General features: G+C 39.3%; 1 protein-coding gene across 1 annotated transcript in view; it reads left to right on the top strand.

Moving 5' to 3' along the window:
* Positions 1-24,618, top strand: part of plxnb1b (plexin b1b) — a 125,240-nt gene that overhangs the window by 70,504 nt on the left and 30,118 nt on the right. Inside the window, 6 exon segments of the mRNA XM_059330267.1 lie at positions 3,912-4,094; positions 15,315-15,443; positions 15,773-15,873; positions 17,631-17,763; positions 21,562-21,718; positions 23,907-24,015. Of these exon segments, the coding sequence (XP_059186250.1) occupies positions 3,912-4,094; positions 15,315-15,443; positions 15,773-15,873; positions 17,631-17,763; positions 21,562-21,718; positions 23,907-24,015 (812 nt within the window).

Below are 24,618 nucleotides of genomic sequence, written 5' to 3'. Positions count from 1 at the left end.
AATACCATACAGTCTATGATCTCCACATTTAATTTGAGCACCATAGCTCACCCTGGGATGTATTCTGGTGCGACTTTAACGCTGGAACTCTCAAGGCTGTTCTTCAAAAGCAGGCCATTAAATTGCCAAACAAAAAAGAAAAAAATGCCCTGATTTATTGGTCCTATTGCCTGACCCTACCATTTCGGTGCATCAATTAAAAACGCAACCCATGGATCATGATCTTGAACTATGTTCTGGAATTCATGAGGTTCTGACTTTTGAATGCCGACAAATGAACACTGAGATGCACGTAACCATCACTTTCTGCAGTAAAACCACACAATGGTCACATGCTGAACCAGATAGCGGTTCCACCACTCCACTCCCATGTGTGTAATTACATGTTTGTGTGACAGGGTGTTACAGAAAAACAGCTTCCATGCTAAGAATAAGAGTGGCCTTGTGTTGTATAACAATGGCATTTTTCACATATTTCAGTTCTATATTGGAAAATATTTATTCTGAATGGGTGGAACACAGTCTAAATAAAGTCCAACTCCTTTTGTTAATGAATAAAAGCCTCCACCTGCTAAAGCTTCTGTCACATAGCTGTTTTTCCAGCTAAGAGCCAATTGTATCAGAGGATGAAATTTAATTTGAAATTTCTGCAACAGAAAACGTAATGTTGTGAAGAGGGATTTAATTAGATTGACTCTCCCATAACACCAACCCTGTAAATCTTGACGTTATATGGTGTGTTGATGTGTGTGCATTAAAGTCTTAAGTACATGTAAACAGAGCATTTGGTTGGATTTGACATCCTTCTTTATTATCTCTCCGCGTTGAGGACACAGAGCGGCTCTGACCTCTCCACCTGTGCAGCCGTATACAACAGATTGGCTTTAGGGGAGAAAGTGGTGCGGGCGGTGTAATTTAATAGATTTGCTGGTCAGGGAGAGATCGATCGGTGGCATTAGCCGTACTTAGTGGGGTGGGGTTGAGGGTAATGTTTAACAAGGCCCGACAAGGACGGATAAAGAAACACCAGGCAGAGACAAAGCTCTGAAGGTGAAAGAGAAAAAGACATTCAGGGATACAGATCAATCAGAATCATCTTTATTGGCCAAGTACGTGTGCAAATACTAGGAATATGACTCTGGTTTGCTTGCTGTGGTACAAAAAATATAAAAAAATAAAAAATAAAAAAAAATAGAAAAAAGACAAATATGTGGAAGGTCAGGTTGGTTAAAGATATGTTTAGGTAGTGCAGTGGTACAAATTAATATAGTTATAACTAGGGGTGCACCGATTGCAATTTTCTGGCCGATCACCGATTTTTAAAAAGCCTGACCTGCCGATACCGATTTTTTTAATAACTCACAGCAATGTTTGAATCTTATTTTATTTAAAAACGATAACACAACAGTATTTTTCTTTAACAAATAAAGGAAATCACAATGTCTGAGGTAGTTAATAAAATATTGAACTTAAAATAAATAGCAACAATTTATAGGACAAACTAACAAAAGAACCATAAATAAAGTGTCCTGAGTTATTGGTTTCGTTATAGTACAAGAACAAATGCCCAAATGCAGCAGCTTTGTGGCTATTCAAATGTTAAAATTAATAGCAAATAGACCTTTGTGGAGGTAGATAAGATCGCTAGATGAGATCGGTTTGACGTAAAAGAATCGGCCGATCGCCGATCCCACAAAATTAAGGAAATCGGTGCCAATCAATCATCTGGCTGATCGATCGGTGCACCCCTAGTTATAACCGTGTCTTTTTACAGGCACAGTATGTGTTCTGTCTCTCTGACTGTTGAGGGGTCATCAGAGCGACAGCCTGGAGAAAGAAACTGTTTTTGAGTCTTTTGGCAAACAGTGCTCTGTAGACTTCCTGAGGGGAGGAGTTTAAACAGTTTGTGTCCGATGTACAGAGCAGAAGATCTGAAGCAAAAAGTGAAAGAAAAGAAAAATGGTGGGGCAGTGCATATTATATTTGGATTTTTTTTTTAAATAAATGTGAAAATAGGGGAAATTAAAGCAAACCATATGGCTTGAGGGAACAGTGATAGGAGATTTGGAGCTGTAAAGAGATTTACAGTGTCATTAAGATGTCAAATCTCAAATGGATCCCTGTACACAAACAACACCATAGCGGGTTCATCCCTGGTCAGACTTTACCAGGGACAGACTGTCACGCGAGGTCAAAGCTGTTGGGAACATGCTCTTATTGATGATCGGGATTCAGGACTCCTACTCCTACACTGTAAAGAATTCACTGTGATATTTACAGTAACTTATTGGCAGCAATTAACAAGTAACTTACTGTCATTATTATTTACAGTAGAACTACTGTATTTTTATTTTATCTTTACTGTAAAATAAAAAAAATTAAACATTGATTTTTTTTTAGTTGTTTACAGTACTGATTTGTTTACTGTAAGAATAAAAAACAGTTCAACGCTGATTTTTCATGGTACCGTATATGGCAGTACGGCACAGTAAACAATGATGTTAATTTGATAATTTCATCATTACTTTTTATAGAAATAACTAGTAATTGCAAGTAAATACTCTATACACTAAAGAAAATAATATGAATACATTTACTGTTTTACAATTGATTTCCATACTGTGTTTTGTATGAAAAACTTGACTTTAAGTTTATTATTTAAACAGCATTTGTATAGGACTGATTCTGATCAAAATTATGATAAAAATGGAAAAATACAGTAGTCTTCTTTACTATTCATAGTGCTACACTGTCTACTGTGTTTTTTTCTACAGTAATGTTTTAACTACTGTGATGTTCCACAGTAATGCTTTGACTACTGTAATTTTGTCACAAGGACCAATTTTTATTGCAAATGATACAGCACTATACTGTAAAAATCAGACACGGTGATGAACTGTGAATAATACAGTAAATAACTAGATTTCACAGCGATTATTTACAGTGTATGTATATCAGTGGCCTTGCAGTTATTATCATGCCCTCAGTGTTTGTAGTAAAAGTCTATATGTGCCATTGCAGTGTAATCACAGGCTATCAGCAGTCAGCAACAAGCCAGTCTTTAAGCTTCCAGGCCTTATTCCTAGACCGGACCTCATAACTTCATAACTATTTCAGTAGTCATAATGTAGTTTGTGGCTATTCTTAGCATGCAGTCATCCCTGCCTCTTTTCCTCTAATGGTTGGGTTCTCATGATGTGGACTGAACAGGTCATCTAAACTCTCCTTCACTCTCCATGTAACTAAATCCGAACTCACTGAGACTTGCTTACAGCTGTTTGGACGCATTAGTTTTGTTATTACAACCAAGTTTAATGTTTTGTGTCATATATTTGCATTCTCTGTTCTTTAAGAGCCAACCAAATAAGGAATCCATTCTTAACAACACACCAGCCAAATACATGCAAGCCATCAAAACAAGTAGCCTTCAGCAGGCAGAGCTCTCAGGTTCATTGCCTCTACTTCCTATTGTTAAGACGACCAATAATGAGGCAGTGACCCCACTTTCAAACGTTGTTAGGGGAAAATAAATTGCCCGGGACAAAAACAACAACGCTGTCGCCAGAGCAAAGACTCCCAACTGCCAAACTGTGGAAGTGAAAACAAATTCTCTGTAAGCTTTAAAGCACAGTGTAGGAGCTGCTGGAATCCAACCCCTGTACAATAAATTCTGCTGGGATTTTACTAAGCAGAGAAGGAACACTGCTGTTTTATTTTTGGCCTCTCGCTCCTTTGCTGAGAAATGAATAACAAATAACTTCAAGGGCTTCTTTTTGTACAGAACAAAAATATAATTTCCCATGCAATATGATGTCTGCTTTTTATTCTTGTGATCTAATCTTCATGTTACCCAACATGACCTGTTGGAACCAGCACACACTCATTTGCCTCTCCCGTGTCCCCACTGTTAGAACACTCTGGATGCGTACCCCTGCGGCTCTGACCACACCCCCAGCCCGATGGCCAGTAGGATGGCTGTGGAAGCAGAGACCATATTGGACAGCCCGTCTGCCCGTCTCACTGCTGTGGCTGTCAGCGTGGGGATGGGACATACCATTGCCTTCCTGGGAGACTCCAAGGGGAACCTGCACAAGGTAACATGAGGTCACAGATCTCAAGGCTTACACAGGCAGGTTGTGGACTCCAGTTTTAATCATCACTTGTGGGGACCACCCTTAAAAAATGAGTAAACTTAGACCACAGCTTAGTTAGCCTATATACGCCTTCAAACCTCTGAAATGATGAAGTGATGTTTTAATCAGGCTTTATGGGGACATCCGGAAAAACCAGTAAACATGCTTTCAGGGTACATCATTTACATGAATTAGCATATTTCACACAGATTATTTGGTGACTAATGGGGACCTACTTTTACATAAAACAATGAAAATTAGATACTTTTCTAAGAAGCCAATTCTATAATTGTGGAATTTGCAAAAATAGTAAAACTTCAATACAAACCTTGAGGCAATCGCAAACACGCACACACACAAACCAACATCACTAACAAGGTGTGCTAGCAGTGATGTTATGCAGAGATTGTGCTGGGAATATGAAGTAATATTCTGGCATACTCGAAAACTTGTATCAGTCGACCACTAGTGTGAACTCAAAGTTAAGACACGAGTTTTTTAAGGCCGATGCCGATACCGATTATTTTGACATCATCCTTAACAGATCCCAGATATGTGCTGCTGATTTTTTTGGGCCGTTTCCTGAAGCCGATATTGCCTTTTCTCCCTCCATTTACATGATAAAAATGACACATTGTTAACAAATGTTACACAAGTCTCAATTTAAACAAAAAAGAAACCTTTATTAACAAAACAAACAACATATTAACAGTTGGATAGCAACAATGTGTATGTTGTTCTAGGCCTGGAGGTGGTGGCGCCTCAGATGATCCACATATTTGATGTGTTTTTCTTTTTTCCGGTATCAGCAGCAGCTCACCAGAGAATGGCAGATGTTGCACCGAGCCTTGCCTGCTGTTGGCTCAGTGAAATGGGATAATTGATCGTGAACGCATGCATGTATCGGCCGATGCCGATATAAGTAAAAAAACAAAATATCGGCCCGATATATCGGCCGAATGATATATCTGTCGACCTCTAGTTCACGCCCTAATTGAGTATTTCTCATGTAACTGTAATACTTGTTCCTGAACAGACATGGTAAACATGGTCGGTTGACATGGTCAACCGAGCAGACAACCATTTCAACTCTTTTCTGTGTTCACCTCCAGACGTAAACCACTCTCTCTATTCACATGCCAACCATCTGACATCTACAATAGTCTCCGTAGTCAGGCAGGCTGAACTCCTCACCCCAGAAATAATCTCAGGAGCAAAGTCCTGGTATATTATGTTTCCATCTTGTTGTTAGGAGAATAGTCATTAAATTATTGGTAGATTGCCCCACTGCACTAACTGAACTATTGCTAATTCTGCCCTACTAAGTCTAACTGAAGTAACTACACAAAAGGTAAAACTGAGAAAAACTGCTTTAAAGTGTTTTAAAGTTTTTTAACTGGCCAGCCAAATGGGTAACATGTAGATAAGTAATTTGACACTTATTTCTACATGTATTGATGATGTGATTTTCATGCACAAAAATCATGATGATTTATTTGACCTTTGACCCCAAAAATGTAGTTACTGCATTACTGTAAAAAGTTATAATAGTAATGCAGAAACAGAGTGCAGTAACTATAATGTTGTTGTCTTCTTTCAGCTTTATATATTTAGTTTTCAGTGAATAAACATTTTCAAATTGATTTTGTTATCAGTGTGTTTAAAAGTGTTTGACAACTCTATTCAAAGATCTCACAGATATCTCAGATATCTCACTTTTTTAATTCATCACTATCTAGATAGTAATTTCCCTTTCAAATAAACTTATAATTTCTATTATTTTTATGTTTCAAATTAGTATTTATCCAAAGTAGACTGTGGTGAGTGCAATTACTGCTTGGTTTTGAGTTGGATTTGTGGTTTTATATCATTATTTCCCTGAAATAAAGCAAAATTGAAATCTAAATCTTTGTCACAAGATGAAACAAACATCAAGCAGTTCATTTTTAGTTATAACACAATTTTGACCAAAAATGTAGTTACTGCAGTTAGACTTTGTAGGGCAGAATAAAAAGATTTTAAAACATATGGCCCATAGATCCAAACGTTTTCAAATTGCATGTTATTAAAGTTCAATGTGTAATACCTGGCCACGTGGTCCTCCCTCCACCTTTCCCATTGTGTACAGTTAGACAGGCATAATAAACCTAGTAATGTTTCTTTCCAAAATCCCCCTCATCTCATCACAGTAATGCCAACTGGTTACAATGTGGTGAAATAATCAACATTTTTTCAGTCAGTCTACTGGGTCCATACAGTCTAAATTTACAGTTCTTATCAGTTATTTAAACAAAATAAAATAAAGTCAAATACTAACAGAAGGGCAAAAATACACACAAATCAACCAAGCTGCTGAAACCCTGAGAGCCTGTTAAAACAACACAGCTATCTTATAATCTATAGTAATATATTTAATATTCAAGTGTGGTGTCAACCAATAGTTTTGTTTTGTTTTTGCAAGAAAACAGTCAGATGTTTTTTTCAGCATGATTTGTGTTGTCAACAGTTGCACTAAAGATAATTGATGCTAAATAGCCATCGTTATGTTTATTACCAGTCTAAAAGAAAGACTGAATTGCGTTTCATCAAACGTCTCCTCTTTCTTCACCCACAGCTGTCTGAAGTGGTAAAAGGCCATGCCAATGTTTACTTTTGTTTCCCTCTTTTTATATTCTTTTCTTCTTTTCTTTGCTGCTGAATGTGGTTTCTTGCCGGGATGGGTGGTTAGGGTGGATTTTCTGCCATCTTTCTGTTTACCGTGACACTAATCGGGGCATGTACCTTCAACATGATTGACAAGGGCTTTCTTTTTGGTCGTCCAGGGCTCTTTCACAACCCAAAGTTTAGTCCGTTTTAATCGAACTCTGTGGAAATAATGGATCAACACACTGTTGGCGACCCGGAGTCTCAACAGGAGCTCGTTCTGAACACCAGAGCAGGACTAAGGCTGGTAGAATCAAATGTACTCTGTTCGGCTTGGTTCCATGTTGTTTTGTTTACATTTTCCACAGCCAACTTTTCAACCAATAAAAAATAATAGTGTGAGTAGATTTCCAGCCCTCCACCTTCCTACACACCCCTCTTCGAATATATATATATATTTTTTGTTTTTTTTTGGTCCGCTTACATTGCTGCACTATGAAAGCAAACCAGACTAAATACAAAACAAACCAAATGTATCAATTTTACTCTGACTCAGACTAACCAAACGGACTTAGGTTGTGAAAGCGCCCTATGAGGACTTAAAATCTGGCCAAATCTTATATACCAAACCTATAGGTTTTTACAGTTAATGTAGCAAGGTTTTATTTTCTTTATTTTTTTAAACTTACATTTTATTTCAATTTTTGCAGATTGTACAGACAAATATATATATACAAATTAACATTTAGTCTGCTGTTTTTTTTATTAGTGATCTGCTTAATACAGCATTAAAGTATATGCATCAGGTCAAATATGTATAAATTATATGGTTAAACAAAAGTAACACAAACAAACAATAAGTAATGAACTAATAAACTGTGTAAATGGAAATAAATAAAAGATAACATGACTTTTATTGCATTAATATGGTCATGGCAGGTCTCCATCTGTTAACAAATATAACTTTTTGAAGCCTCAAGCAGTAAGTTATTTGTTCCATGTGATAGATTTCCCAGACCTTCTCAATCCACATATTATATGTTGGAGGGTTTTAACCATTTAACAGTAATACATTTAAGAGCTGAAATTGGTAATATTTGTAAAATATATTTTTTCCCCTTCCATTTATGTCATTTGGTATTAGTCCAAACATTACCATCTTGGGATCATTATTAAAACTTTTCTGGAATACTTTCCCAAGTGCATCAGAAACCTCATCCCAGATTTTTCAGTTTAGGGCATGTCCAAAATATATGAATATGGTTACCAATGTGAGTTCCACAACTTCTCCAGTATTTATCTGGTGTGTGAGCCCCATTTTAAATATGATTACTGGTGTCCTAAAGAATCTGATTATAACCTTCCTCCTGATTTCCTGCCATGTGTTCCAGTTAGTTACTTTGTGTGTTTCTGTACATATTTCATCCCATCCATCTTGAAATGAACATAGGTATACAACCTATGTTCATTTCGTTTTCCCATTTTAGCAAGGTTTAATTTGAGAACTTTTGGAATAGAATAGACTTTATTGTCATTGCACAGAGTACAACAAAATTATGGGTGCTCGACCCAATCAGTGCACTGGGAAATGTATAAAAAAATAAAAAAAGATTAAACAAGATTGAAAGACACATGAAATATACATGAAATATAAACTTCTAAACGTCACCCAGCCTCAACAATGTTGATATTATGGATTCATAATCCTGGATTAACCAGTGTTCTACCCCCAAACCCCTTGGATGTTATTATGGTTCATAGTAATATTCATGTTTTTTTCCCAATGAGGTTCACTTAATACCATCCAATGTAATGTAGCACAACACTGATAAATTCTCTTGTCAGATTCCATTTTTTGTTGGTGGTAAAAACAACCCAATTATGGCAGTAAGATTGGACGGTATTTCTATTTTGGACAGGAAGACAGAAAGTAGTAAACTCTATCATCTCTGTGTACAGCAGAAGCTCTTCTGCTTCAAGGGGAAGTCCCTGCTGGCGCTGCTGGGTGCCACTCAGTAGAAATCTCTGTACCTTTCAGTCATGGTGAACAGCCTGTGAGCGTTGAGCTCCATGGCCGGATCATGCCACGCTCCTCGACAAGGCTGTCACTTGGATTTCCAAGGTGCTGCCATTGAATGCAGGGTTCCCAGTTGAGTCTCGGTGGAGTCATGTAGGGCAGTGTCTCTTTGGGTTCAGATGGAGGTCAGGGCGAAGCTCGGACAGACACAAGGAGACACAAGGAATGTCTGTTGTCCAAGAAAAATCAGAGCAAATCAAAGGGGATAACAGGTATATGTATATTAAAATGAACATGTCAGCTGGGCATGTGCATTTGTTTGAAAGCATAAAAGCAATTTAGCACACTTGATCACAGAAAATATATATATATATTTTTTGATTATTAATCACTGGACTGAGCTGTGGGTCAGAGGAGCAGGGAGGTTGTAGGGAGGCCCCTCCATCAGAGTTTACAGATGGAGAGTTCGCCCCCACACAGGCAGTTCTTTGTGCCATTTTTTTCTCAATGGTGGCTTGTGGTTGAGGCCCCCTGCACATACAGAAATAGCACAATGACAGCCATTAACGTATTTTTGCACAGTTACGTCACACAGAGCCAGCTAAACACTGAGCCGCACATCACTGTGACCAGATAACAGAGCTGCGTACTTGTGTTGTGCCCTGTCATCGCTGACTGGCAGACACGTGCACTTCCTAACAGAGAGACTCATTCAGAATGATGGAGAGCTATCGCTCATAACAACACAATGTCTGTGTCAATGTCACTGTGGTTAATGTATACAGTGTCAGTCTCCCGTACTCGGAGTGTGAAAGGGGGTTTTCCCAGATATTTCTTTTTTTTTTTTCGACTTGTGTGTACTATGTATTGAGAGATGCAGAGTTCTCCACAAAAACAACTGTAACTCACTTATTTCTGAAACATGCACATCAATTCAGTTACTGGGGTCAGATCCAAACAGTTCTGTGGAACATGCAGGCTCTGATCTATGCAACATCCTGTGTAAATGATTTAGAATTTCAGCTTTTCCAAACATAAAATAAATTGTTATAAATCCTCCTGATTGCTTGTTAATTTAATTCGGTATTCAATCAATGTATTAATAACATAACAAAAACATTACACAAACAATGTCACAAATATTGTTCAGCTCTATTCATCTTCATTCATTCACTTTATAGACTATCACATACAATACAATAATATCATAATGCAACACTATAATATTAGAGTATTGTATTGTGGCCCATTATTCTTAAATTATTTTATATTATATGACAGTGTTGTATTATGATATTGGTTTATTAAATGGTTAAAATGTGGTTATGGTTATTATTTAAGGTTAAGTTAACCAAAGGATTAAGTAATCAAAATAATGGATTTAGTGATGAAATAATCATTCGTTACAGCTCTACTGTTTCCTTTTATTCTTCAAGTCATTCCTGAATGTATTTACAGTCAGCCTGTGCCCTCTAGTGGCTGTTAGAATTAATGTGATACTAAAAACAAACAAACAAAAAACTCTATTTGTTGAATATGTCTATGTTAACATCTTTGCATAGGAGGCAGAGCCTATTTTCGCCTCAAGTCTTTTGGCCGGGTATGGCCGCCAGATCGTTGGCGCTCTGTGTGGATTTGTTCTGAAATGGCCAACGTAGCAGCTGTGCAGACATTATCTGTGAGCTAGCTAGAAGCAGAGGCGTGTTTCTGACTTTTTTCTCCAGTCTCTCTCTTTTCTCCTTCTGTCTCTGAGTGCTTCTGAAGCATGCACACCTTGGGGGTTCTTACATTGACTTTGTATGCAATCACGTTTCGTGTTCCTGAATACATCATATGGATGGCAATGTCAGTTGGTCTTTCCATCGCTTTGGTCCGGAATGGATTGCCATGACGATTGTTACAGACTTTTTTCCTTAATTTAGAACTCTGGGTGTCCCTTAGGGCTTCTTTCTCTCTCCTTCTCTCTCATATTGAGCTAGCTATCTTAATTAATTACATAGCGTAATAATGAAATCCCTGATTTATAGTCGTGAAAACCATAAAACCGTGATACTGACTCTGATAATCGGGATATCAAAATCTTTTATCGTGACATTCCTAGGTCGGCCATTAACAACACCCAGTGTGAGAAGCTCTTCACTGCTGGAGGAACCTCTGGGGACTGTGTCTGTGCTTTTTACACTAACGTCCTCTGCTAAGTACCTTCCCTTTGATAGACTTTGGAAAAAGATGTCCCAGAATAGACCTAATTTCAATTTGGATTACAAGAGGTAAAAAAACATTATCCCAATCACCAACAAATCCAACTGAACGATGGCGTAGTGCCAGAAGGCTGCACATGATGGGTCTCCCCTGATTCCAGATGTACCCTGTGTTCCCTGGAGGCTCTTGGTACATTCCTCCTTATGTTCTGGGAATGCCCGTCTGTTGTTCGTTTTTGGAACGGAGTCTCCTCTTAGTTTTCATATATATTCTCCTTGATAGTGCCTGTATCTGTACCTACTTGACCCCTGAATGATCTATTGAAGGCCAAACATCATGGAGACATAAATATTGAAACGGCAGTCTGAAAAGGTTTGATCACTTCAGATGCTTAGCAGTACATTTCCCAGCTGATTAAAGCAGCTCTGCTCTTTAGTTTAGAGTCAACCTGTCATGTCTGGTTCTACAGTAGATCATGGAGCTTCCTGTCTGTCCTTCTCTGTCAAGTCAGCATCCAGTATTTCCTCTTAACATCTCACTCCTTATCTGCCATCTGCATTGGCATTCCAGATTCTTGTTTACATTACATGAGAGTTAAGTATGTGATTCCAAAACAAAATGAGCATTCATTTTCAACTCAACTTTTTTAGATAGTACCTTTAGCCGTGTTTCCTTTAGGGGGAGCAGTGGCCACCGGGAAAGCCTCAGGCCACGCCCTCTCAAAAGTCCGCTCACTCTGCGTGTCTCCATTACAAAAAGGCCCCCAGAGGGATTTAGAGACTCCGAAGGTGACGTATGGTTTTCGATCGTCGTGATGGATTAAACACGGGAGACGCATCTGTGGCCGCCTTCGCTAACTGTGCACAAAGTCAGCAGCTGATCATAAACAAAGCTGCATGGCTAATTATGCACAGCGTCTTCGTCTCTTGTTGTTGGCTTGTTGTAAACTAACAGAGATCGCTACGTGAACACCTCCTGTAGCAGCAGCACATACCCACTGTACTGCTACAGAGCTAACTTTTAGCCTATTAGCAATTTGCAGACTGGACGCCAGAGAGTCGCCAACTAAAATGTCTCCATTTGTGGACCATTTGTCTAACTCTGGACTGGTGTCCAAGCCTTTTGAGATTTCTTTGTAAGCCCTTCCAGTCTGATGCAAATCAACAATTCTTGATCGCAGGTCTTCGGAGATCTCTGTTTTGCGAGGCATGGTTCACATGAGCAGATTCTTCTTGTGAATTGCAAACTCAGTGTTTTTTGTTGGTCGAAGTATCTCTACACCTCACTCAAATCTCATTTCATTGTTAGGACTTCAAGTTTGTCAACTCCTGACTCCAATTAACTCTTAATGGAGTCATTAGCCAAAGGGTTCACTTCCTTTTTCTACCAGCATTTTGAATGTTTAATGGATATATTCAATAAAAACATGACATTTTATAATTGTTTGCATGGTATTAGGTTAAGCATGTGGTTTTAGTTTATACTTGGGACTTAGATCACATTTCATGACAAATTAATGCAGAAAACAAGGTAATTTCAAAGGGTTGACATACATATACACATACGTTTTTTTACAACTGTACATTAAGCATTTAAAAATATATAATTATAGGAACTGACGAGTAGCCTAATTCAGTTACTGGATGGAGGTTAATTCATATTTGTGTGATGTATTTCTCAGACATATCTACAGGTCACAATTTGTGTTTGACTTGATGAAGGCTGAGCGACGCAAACATCTTCATTGAGTTTGTTTCACTTCCCTTCAAATGTCCTTATTGTTTGTATACATTTAAATTTAAAAATCTAATCCCAGCTTTGTTGACCTCCGGCCTCTGGCAGGTCAACATGGAGTACAGTGATTGGCTAATTGCAACTACTGACAATACCAAAAGTTCTTAATAAAGTTAGGCTGGAGTTCAAGACACAGGAGCCAGTATGATTTTGGGGGGAAGTCTAATTCCTGAATCCTCACCAGTCTTCCAGTCGGTTGCATGAGGACAGTGCTGACAAGTTCCATTCCATCTCTAATGTTTGCTGTGTTGAGGTCAGCTCAGTGTGTTATGGTGGAAGAAAGAACATGTCTGTGCAGCAAGCATGCCATCGCTGTTATGCTAGTTTCTTCCTTGTGTTTCCCAGTCCTCCTTTGACATCTGTTTTTGTGATATTTCTTATTTTACATATTTTGTGTTATTTATTATTTTTTAAGCTTGACAGATTTTGCTTAAATTTTGCCCTGACCTCAAAAACCTTGATATGGTTCTCTTCCTCGCTAACAGAAGAAGCCCCCGGTGTGTGTCCCTTCTGCTCTATTTGTTTGAAGAAGGGAACGTCATTTAGTCACTTTCCCCATCTGTTATGTAGCTTCAGTAATCTGCAGCAGTCTGGATGGACAGGTATTACAGTCTGGACAGTCTTTGAGGAGCTGTGGGATCAAAGAGTGTCAGACTTCATAGCTGACCTCAAATCCTCCACATACCTGGTGGATTGGATTAGCCCATATCACCATATCATATTCGCACACACACACACACACACACACACACACACACACACACACACACACACACACACACACACACACAGGGCAGATCAGAGAATCCACACTTCCTCTGGACCTGTGCTGCTGGATTTTCCCATTAGGATGATTGCTGTCTTTCTTCCAGCACAGTTCCCCTCACAGTTGAATATCTCACTAATGACATTAGATGGAATGAAGCTGATGTTCAGGCTCCTGTAAATAACATCAAAAGGCTGCTGTGGAGCAGTCGGTCAGACTGCCCTCTCGTATTAACCCACATTACAGCAGCTCTGGACTTCTAACAGCCAGCACAATATAAAGCTGCTCCCAGAGGCCTTGTGTTGTCTGGCTATTCACTGGCTCGGTCTGTCTGGAATTGTCTCTACATACTGTCAAACTTTGTCTTTCCATCCTGTGATGCAGCTTTAGCGGCTCTATAAGAAGAGTAAGAACGAGTCTCCAATAATACCAGAAAAAGTCGCTGGATTTGTCTCCAGTCGCTTTCTTGAAAAATAGTTGCTAAGGGGGTCTGAAAAGTTGCTAAATATAGCAACAAAGTCTCTAAGTTGGGAACACTGCTTCGGCGGCTTTTACAAATGGCGTTTGTTGTTGTTGTGTAGAGTACTACGTCACATCCTGCTTAGTAATCTATCCAATCAGTAACCAGGCTGATTTCAGGGGAGAAAAAAGACCCTGCTCTTCCACAGGGAGGAAAAAAGTCCCAACAAAAGTCCGCTCCGGATGGCTCGTATTCAAATTAGGGGCGTTTCAGCGAATTAGGGGCGTGAGACCTGCCTCATTCTGGGTATTGGCCGGTAGTGGAAACGGCCCTTAGTTTGTGGTTGTTAAGTTTCATGAGGCTGTGATTATCCTAGAGGTCACAGCGCCTCATTTTAAACAGGGAAGTCAAGTTTCAAGAAATGGCTACTATAGTGTACTACTAGGCCAGTGATACAGATCCAGTGAATTTTATGTAACTCTATCCCCAGTAAGCAGAAATATTTAAACACATTAGGTTAAATATCACATTTTACTGCCTGAGAAAAGCTATGAAGTTTTTGCCTTTAACTGCATGTTATCAGCATAAAGTAGGCATGTACAGTGCTAAACAAATTTATTAGGCCACTTGTCAAAAAAACAAGAAATCATGAATATTTTAGAAATCTTTCAAAAGCTTGTTCAAAACTAAAATGTTATTGTTATTTATTTGGCAAATGGCAAACTGAATTCCCTTTTTTATACCCAGATTTAGGCCTCTAACTGGGCTTCTGTGAGTACTTCGACCCCTTCTGGCAAGATATCATGACATAGTGATTCCTGAGATCATCTAGTTTCCTATGACACCAGTATCTTCTCAAAATCAATTCCATCTTCTGTAGCTTTAAAACTGAGTCCTCTGAATACAAAAAATATCTGCAAAAATGAGTTCAACTGCTTAAACTTTTTTTTACTTCCAGTTGCTCTTTTTGACACCTTCCTCCGTATCATAGGGCCTTCATCAGCTGTAATGAAGTTTGATCTGTTGGCATTCATATTCAGTAAAATGAATCTAAAATGATTCTATTATAGCACTCAGGACTTATATAAGCGTAAACACATATAATATGGTCAAATAAAACTCATACTATAGCCTTTGTGTTTACATGCTTTAAAAATATGCCAGAACAATGATATAAAAATTGGAAGAAGGAAAAATAATAATAATAACTTCAGAAGGACATTTTAAGTTTTAAGGACAGTTTCAGCTCAATGCATCATTTTATTCAGCAGTCTGTTAAATCACCATATCTTTCCTCAGGTGTTTCTAGGGCCAAACGGTGAAGTGGAGGAGTACTCTGTCATCTCCATTCAGCAGAGCGCAGCTATCAGTTCAGACCTCATTCTGGACCAGAAAGAGGAGCATCTCTTCATCATGACTCATACCATGGTATATACACACACACACACACACACACACACACAGATGCAACATTACAGTAATTGCACTATTGTAGTCTGATTTCATGCTTTTCCTAGACTTGTGCTTCCTGTTTTGTAGTCATCAAGCTAAAGAGAAATAATTTAGACCTTCTCGTTTCTGCCCCAGTTCTCTCTGATCCAGCAGCAGCCTGTGGTTGGGATTACTCTAATGACCATATTTTCATTTTCATTGTTCCACTGCAAAATGTGGGCCACCTATTCTTTTTAATCAGATTTCTGGGAGCTTAGTGTGCACAGTTTGCACGACTGAACATGATTGTGTTGTCCTGCTTCCAGCTGCAGAAGAGGCCTGTGGCTGAATGCCAGCAGCACCCAGACTGCCACTCCTGCCTGCTGGGCCACGACCCCTACTGCGGCTGGTGTGTCCTGGAGGGAAGGTGAGACAGACCCCAGCCATTAACTCTATGTCCTCATCTGGGGGATCCTAGAAAGTGTGGCTGAGATTGAATTTAAGTTGTAGAACAGTCCACGTAGTCAACAAATGAAGAAGTTTGTTTGTTAGACTCTGAGTACAGACACCAGATATCATATGATCACGCAATACTTACAGACAGGAGACCCAAGGTGGCAATGATTGTGGGTCAAGACCCAGTCAATGCTAAATGAACCTCTCCTACCTCCTCCAGCACTGTTCTGTGTGGATTAGAGACACAAGACTTTGTGTTTATTGATAAGCCTGGTCCTGGCAGTTCTGCTGATGGGCCCTCCTGTGTTTCTTCCCTCTTCTTCTTCTACTTCTACTTCCCAGCTCGGCCCCTGACTCATTGCTGCACAGCAACTATCATTTTGTGGTTGCTTTTGTAAGAATTGTGAGAAAAATTAAAAAGGAGCTGCTCTTGTTGCTGACAAATATAATTTTATTTCTATTTATTTAACCTTTATTTAACCAGGAAATATCCCATTGAGATTAAGAACCTCTTTTTCAAGGGAGCCCTGGCCAAGAGGCAGCAAACACAAAATACAATTACATATTTACATAAGACCTTAAACGCATTATTAGAAACAAGTGCATATTGTGGAATTGGCCTGAATAACTCTCAGTTTGGATTTAAAAGTGCTCAAAGAAATTAAGTCAGTTAGTTTCCAGTCTTTCTGTAGCATATTCCAGCATAAGGTGCAGAGTAAACAAATGCCCTTTTATTAGCAACTCTACCCAAAGAATAAGATCCAGCATTTCTCACAGTAATTAAGGTGCAAATGTATGAAGGCAGCAGTCCCAATATGGCCTTATAAAGTAAAGTCTACCAATGACTAGCTCTTGAATATAACTCACAATCTTACAGTTAATAATGAACTTCAAAGAAGCATGATAAACACTGTCAATCATTCTAAGACATTGAGCAGCAGTATTCATGTACAAAAGATCTCCGTAATCCAACACAGGTAAAAATGTTGCAGTGACAAGACGCTTTTTTACATTAAAAGATAAACACAACTTATTTCGAAAATAAAAACCCAATTTTAGGCTCAGCTTCTTCACAAGATTTTCTACATGTGGCTTGAAGGTGAGTGAGTCATCAATTAAGACTTACCAATCACACAGGTCTACTTCAAATAATATGACTTAAATTCAATAAAAAGTCAGTGCTGACATGTAAAGTAACGGGAAATCTGCTGGCCCTCTTTTCACTTTGTGAAGTGTTTTTGACAAGTCATGTTAAAACCTGAGTGTGCTCTGGTGGGATTGTGTTTGAGTCTGATGAAAGAAATCCACCTCTGCATCCCATCTGTGTCTCCTCCCCTCTCCTCACCACCTGGCCTCCCTCCTCCCTCTCACCTGGATGTTTCTTATCTTTGCCTCTTTCTTTCCAACCTCACTCCTTTTACTGTCTTCCATACTTCCTGCCTTCATAACGGTCCTGTTTTTACTTTTAATTGAGTTCACATACATTTTGTCAAATTGTTTCACAGACTCCCATAACATTACAATATGTTTAACTATTTAGAAAAAATATGTTCACAATCCAAGAAGAAGTTGGTGTGCAGTTTTACCATCACAATATGATTAATGGATTTACAGTACATACTGAAAGTTATTGTCATGCTTTAAGGTTAAGTAGCTGTTTTATAGAGTTTGAGAGACTGTGTTTTGGCATAGTGATGTGAAAGAGCAGCCTTGGTGTTTGTCCTGCAGGTGCATGTTGCAGTCTAAGTGTGCTCGCGGGGAACATCCGGGTCAGTGGCTGTGGAGCTTCGACATGGAGCAGCAGTGTCTGGTGGTCCAGGAACTCAACCCCTCCAACATCAGCAGGGAGGAGAGCAGGACGGTAAGAGTGAAATACAGTCACACAGACCCAAGCTGCACAGGAGAAAACTGTAACTGTTGTTGTACATCTACTTGTCGGTACACATCTGTACAAAGTTTTTTATTGACATCAGATAAAGAGAATAATTCCCTTCAAGCACATACAGGCCTTTCTCAACAACATTTTGCAATACAGAGTACACAGATGCCTGTACTGACTGTAGGTACAGTATGCCCCCACCCCCACTCACGTGTGTGTGTGTGTGTGTGTGTGTGTGTGTGTGTGTGTGTGTGTGTGTTCTTGTACTTCTTACATAGTGAGGACCAGAACACGTTTTTTACCAACAGAGTGAGGACATTTTGGCCGGTCCTCAATTCTTCAAAGGCTTTTTTGAGATTTCAGACTTTGTTTTAAGGGTTAAGGTTACACGATAATGATAATTAACTGAAACTATATTGTGTGGTTACAAAACTAACTAAAATTATAGTGAAAATGTCCTTCATTTTCGTCTTTGTCAACTTTTTTCATACATAATGAAGATGGATAAGACAAAGGAAATAAAGGCAAAATTTACTGTGACCTTTTTTAATCTCCCACCCAACAAATACCCCATTACAAAAAAACAAAAATTAAGAAAAAAATAAACAAACTAAGGCATTTCAAAAAATAAATACTAAACTAAAACTAGCAAACTCACTCTAACAAGTCATTAAAACTAACTAAATTTGAAAACAAAAATTAATAACAAAACTAATGAAAAATCCAAACTATTATAACCTTGCAAGGGAATTCACTGTTCCAATGAGGGTCCTCACAAAGATAGAAGTACAAGAGTGTGAGTGTGTGTGTGAGTTGGAATTGTGACTTTGTTCAGTGTCAGATAGTGATCAGGGCCCTGTCCTGTCATGTCCTGGTGCAGGCTCAGTCTTCTGTGTTGAAGATGGTGCCTGTGGATAGATAACAGCAGGGGCAAACATAAACAATAGACTAAACAATAGATGTTAGACAGTGTTGCGTCATAGGACCAGTTGGGCTTAAATGTGTATTTATATAACATGACTAGCTCAACAGGCTGAAAGGTGGATTAGTTGTCAAATGTATATAAGTGGTGTATGTTTTGTTTTTTTCATGAAACTGGTTCAAGTCCTGCAGTCGACCTCACAGCTTCTGTCGGCATCTGTACTGTTGGCTACAAAAGGTTTTTGAAGCTGTGCTGGTTTAGTATGTGGAGAAAACACAACCAAAACCATAGTTTTAAAAATAAAAGTTTTTTGTGTAACCCAGGTGAGTTTAAGAGGATAAATATTTTTTTTTTGTACAGTTTACAATTAAATGTATGTGACAAATGATTAAAAATGATCACATTCTGGTTTATGTACATTTAAGTCAATGTCCCAACTACCAAACCAAGGATTGAATGTAATCATATTGCAGAAATTATATCTACCATCAAAATTGAAGGCAATTTTTTTTTCCAGTTTGATAGTTGAGGCCTGAAGAGTTCTCAGGGCTCTGCACTTAAGCTGAAATTATTCATCGATCAACAGAAATATAATGGCCAAATAATAATTGACGTTGATTCTTTTGGTCATTTTTCAATTAAAAGTGCCAGATATCAGGGTGTCCCGGTGTTAGAACCCTTCCATTCTTTCTGTTACTGTCTAATAAAGCTGAAAAATGGATATTTTATATTTCTTTGTTGTATGAGAGAGGAGATTGAATATGTTTGGGTCTTTAGGTGGTACTGGGACAAAAAAGCATTTTGATGACATCACCTCCGGCTTTATGAAACTGGGCATATCTCACCATTTCCTCACAGGTGGGAGGTGTAGGTAGGAGAGACATCACTGTGGAGGTCATACTCCTGTCTGATTGACAGCTGAGATCTTGCAGCTGCAGGGCAGAAACACCAAGTGGAGACAAACTATTATCATAAACCAGTGACTTTGATCAGTATGATTCATGTCCCTGGAGCAGGGGAATTAATTTTATTTTTTTAAATCATATTATTCCACATTGACATTTACAACCGAGTAGATCGGATTTATGTGTTCAGGCAGTTGGATCACTTACTGTCATAAAGACCTCCAGTGTCCTCTGTAACAGCACAGGTGTGGACTCAATAATAGAGATTTCTCTTCTCCTGTTTCTCTGTCATGTGTGCTCTGCTTTACTGCTGGATGTTTGTCCTCTGCCCGTCATCTCTCATGTGATGTCACATTGCATTGGTAAAGGACTGAAAAACAACTTGGAAAATCTGAGTGCATTTTAGCATCCATGCATGTGGACTAGATGTGGTTCAAGTCTAAAACAGTCTGCAACCATAAATGTGATGAGAACACCACATAAACAGTATCACTGTCAGAAGCATACCTGTCAAGTATCCAGTTTTGGCTGTGAAAGTCCTGTATTTTACCCTTCTTTCCCGCCGTCCTCCAGTATTAGTATTTACCCGTAAATCTCCCGTATTTTAACCGGGCCCGGGCCGAATAAAAAAAAAACCCAAAACATTCCTAATCTGAGCTCTGTCACTAGCCTCACGATAACTGCCAGTATCCTACTACAGGTACTGTAGGTGGCAGCTGTCATGAAGTTAGTGTGTGACGTCAGATGAGTGATAACCATAGACTGTATAAATAATAGACGTGGTGCGTCTCCGGTGGCAAACCTGGTAGAGCTCATATAAATAGAGGTTCAGTCCTCATGAGCGGTCGGCCCGGGTTCAAATCTGGCTCGGAGCACTTTCCCTCTGTCTTCCCCTTTCACTCTGAATATCTCTATCAATAAAGCTACGTTTACGTGATGATGACGGTCTGAACGGAAGACGCAAAAGTGGCGTTGTGTCTTCACTTTTTATTCTGCGTTTAGACAAGTGTTTTTGGGAGGAAATCTGCTGCATATGGTGACGTTAAAGTGTGTGAATGTGATTGGGTATGCATGCCAGGCGGCATCACTTAAAGCGATAAGAGCATCTTTGGGCATGTGGAAGTTTTCACGCCACGCATTTTCATCAGCTACTCCTTCCACAAAGTTCTCCACCATCCACTAGATCTCCCAGGTCTCGTCCAAAGCCGTCTGGCTCGCCTCCCACCAATTGGTGCATCCAAAATGTGATAGAGGTAATTCCAGATCCTTCTCTGTTCACTAATACTATCTGTACATATCCTGTACATTTGGTGGAAAGACTCCTGTAAGTTTATTAGAGCTGCCAGAGCAGCTTGAAGGTCCCACGCATGGAAATAATCCCACATGTTTCTTTATTTCCCTGTACTGGCACATGTATGTGATGTAAACGTGTACGTGACGTGAGCAGATCTGAGCAGAGTTTTATGTCTTGGCAGTGTTTACAGTTTTACACTCTGGAGGCTTGTTTCAGATTTTTGCGTTTTTAAGACCCAGAAACACCGTCTAAACGAAAGGCACTTCTGATAAAATATTTTGTTGTTTTTAACCGCAATCGTGCTCGTGTAAACGGGGCCTAAAGCTATAAAATCCCCAAAGAATAACTTTCAAATAAATAATGGACGTAGTCACCGTGACGTCACCCATAGTGTTCTGACTAACTGATGAATCCAGGTGTGTCTGATTATTGTTGTTGTTATGACAACTGAGGTCAGGCTCACCTGGATTAATCAGTTCGTCCAATAATGGCAGACAAGAAACAAAGGAGCTGGCTGAAGTTCAGGAAGTAGTGCAGCTGTGCATAAAGCCAACTGTAGTTAAAAATTTCCTTTATTTTCAAATCCAAAACTTGACAGGTATGGTCTGAAGTGAGCTACCAGGAGCTGGAATTAATGTGAATACTTTCTCTTTCGTCAGGTGTCTCTGTCAGTCGCAGGACTTCCACTTTTAGAGAAGGACGAGTCCTACTCCTGCTTCTTCCAGGACAGCCACAGTCCCGCCGTTGTCACGGAGAGCGGGGTCACCTGCCATTCTCCTGACACCAGCCGTGTCCCCATGGTGCCTCCGGGACAGGGTGAGTGTGCTCTAACTCCAGACCTGACCCCGAAGCTGGAGAGTAATTACTGGTTTGAACTATTCAACTTTGTCAGAAGGATTTGGCTAGATCCTGTAATGAGATTAATCTTTGTGCATGTGTGTTTCTGTATGCATGTGTGGTTTGCATGCCCCTGCGTACCAAATACCTATAAAGTTAAATCCCTGTGTCGATGAATTTAGGCTAACCCAATCCATTTTTCCTAAACCAGCTTACAAAGCAGGGAGTCATCTGTATTTTAAAGCATACAACTCCCCCTAAATCAGTTTCATCTCTGCTTTGATATGTGATTTGGTAAGGTTTGGTGTGCTGCTTGTTATAAGAAATCATTGGCAATGATAAAAGAAGATTTAAGGGGCTTGTAAATAAAAATGAAAGCCTCTACAGAGGTCACACTCCCCACAACATTCACATGATTTGTGTGTCTCTCTCCATCTCACACTCTCTCTCTTACACACACACACACACACACACACACACACACACACACACACACACACACACACACACACACACACACACACACACACTCACATTCTTGTACTTCTATCTTTGTGAGGGCCCTCATTGGAACAGTGAATTCCTTTGCAAGGTTATAATAGTAATATTTGTTATGAATTTTTGTTTTCAAATCCAGTTAGTTTTAATTCGTTTTTAGAGTGAGTTTGCTAGTTTTAGCTTAGCTTTTATTTTTTTTAAACGCTTTAGTTTTAGTTTAGTTTTTTATTAGTTTAAGTTTTTTGTAATGGATAGGTTAAAAGAGGTCACAGTAAATTTTGCCTCTATTTCCTTTGTCTTATCCATCTTCATTATGTATGAAAAAAGTTGACAAAGACGAAAACAAAAGACATTTTCACTATAATTTTAGTTAGTTTTGTAACCACACAATACAGTTTCAGTTAATCATCATTATCATGTAACCTGAACCCTTGAATCAAAGTCTGAAATCTCAAAAAAGCCTTTAAAGAAGTGAGGACCGGCTGAAATGTCCTCACTTTGCAAAAATGTCCTCACTCTGTTGGTTAAAAACGTGTTCCAGTCCTCACTATGTATGAAGTACAAGAATACACACACACACACACACACACACACACACACACACACACACACACACACAGATAGACGCTGGTTCTCATGCCTGCATTCCTGAAACTTGCAGCTTGTTGTCGTTCTCAGGGTGCAGGGCTCAGGAAGACTCAGCCTGGGGGGGGCTGGCTGAGATATGGACACACAGGCTGCATTTAGGGATCTAGCTGAAGCTTACCTTTACTTAAAGAGTGTTAGTGTCAGCACTCTGAAAAAAAGGAAGGAAGAAAAAAAAAGACTGAAGCCCTGTAAGGACAACTTTTGCTTTAGAGCGAAATAGGACATTCTCACCTGACTGCTGCCAGTCTAACAAAGCTTCTGGCCATATTTACTAAACACTTTATCTAACCACAAAGCTGCTAACTTTTACCAAAGAAGCACGGAGAAAGTCCAGGGTTGACCGTGTTGCTGCGGATGATGTCACGTTTCATGGAACTGTGATTGGCTGTCGTGACCAGCTGGAACCCTAATGCTGTACAAATGCCTAATCAGTGCTTTTTTTAACTTACATTTTATTTCAATTTTTGCAGCTTATACCGACATATATATATTTACAAATTCACATTTAGTCTGCTGTTTTTCCATTTGTGATCTGCTTAATACAGCATTTAAGTATATGCATCAGGTCAAATATGATAGATGGATAGATGGATGGGTGGATGGATGGGATGGATGGGATGGATGGGATGGATGGGATGGATGGATACGGTATTTGAATTAAGGTATTTGAATTAAGTGTTGCCATGCAGTGAAGCCTTGTGCAGCTTTCTAACATGTTTGTGTTGAGCGTGTTTGTGATCGAAGTGAAGGCGTGCTGTGTTTATGTCTGCACTCTGAGCTGAGGATGGAGGCTGCACATGACTTTTATTAGGCCTCTGTGCTCGGTGACCAGACCTTCTCCCACGTTCTCTCACTGTGTTTTGAGAAACACTCATTATCCCAGACTTCGTGAATCAGAGAAGATAAGCCTGGCCAAATATTTCCAGAGCCCTGTCGGCTCAGCGCTGTGCCCAGGTGAAACATGATGTGTTGTTTTCAGCTTCTTCTCATGTTGTCTTTCTCTCTGTTTTGTTCTTCTCAGACTTTGTCACAGTCACCTTGTCTCTGCGCTTTGGTGACGTCACCGTCACAGCGAGGGATTTCACCTTCTATGACTGTACGGCGGTTAAGCAGCTGTCTGGCAGCATGCCGTGAGTTACCATGATTTATCAGCTCTGCTCTCCTGTCTCCTCAACACACACCTTATAATCATGTCTTATCTTCTATCTGAGGCTTCTATAGTTTAAAACTTTGAATACTCTCTTATGTTTAGGATAGATCTCTGTCATGTCATATTTTCATCCTAAACTTTTATCAGCAATGTTTTCTTGTACAAGTGGGATTGGGATTCACCTGACCCTCATATCTGCACAAACTTGCTGTAAACTGCCTAACCCTAACCCATCTGTTTCCATCATGAGCATTATGGACTACGATATTTGCTATTTACTGATGGAGATCCACTTAATCCCTGGACATACGTGAAGTCTTTTGATCCTATTCATTTTCTGTGGAGAGCAGGAGATCTGGCCGCCTGTAGTAGGGCTGGGCGATATGGACTAAAAGTCATATCCCGATATATTTAGGCTCAAAATCGATATACAATATACATCCTGATATTTTTATCGCAAAGTGAGAGCAAATGTTCAGTCAAAGTCAAAGCCAAATATGACATGTCACAAGTAGTTTATTTAAGTGAACATGAATACTGTATAACAACAGAAGTACCTTTTTTTTTTTTTAAATCAAAGTTT

Source organism: Centropristis striata, chromosome 3 (genome assembly GCF_030273125.1).
Source record: "Centropristis striata isolate RG_2023a ecotype Rhode Island chromosome 3, C.striata_1.0, whole genome shotgun sequence".
Lineage (NCBI taxonomy): Eukaryota > Metazoa > Chordata > Actinopteri > Perciformes > Serranidae > Centropristis > Centropristis striata.
This window is presented reverse-complemented; position numbering and strand designations above follow the sequence as displayed.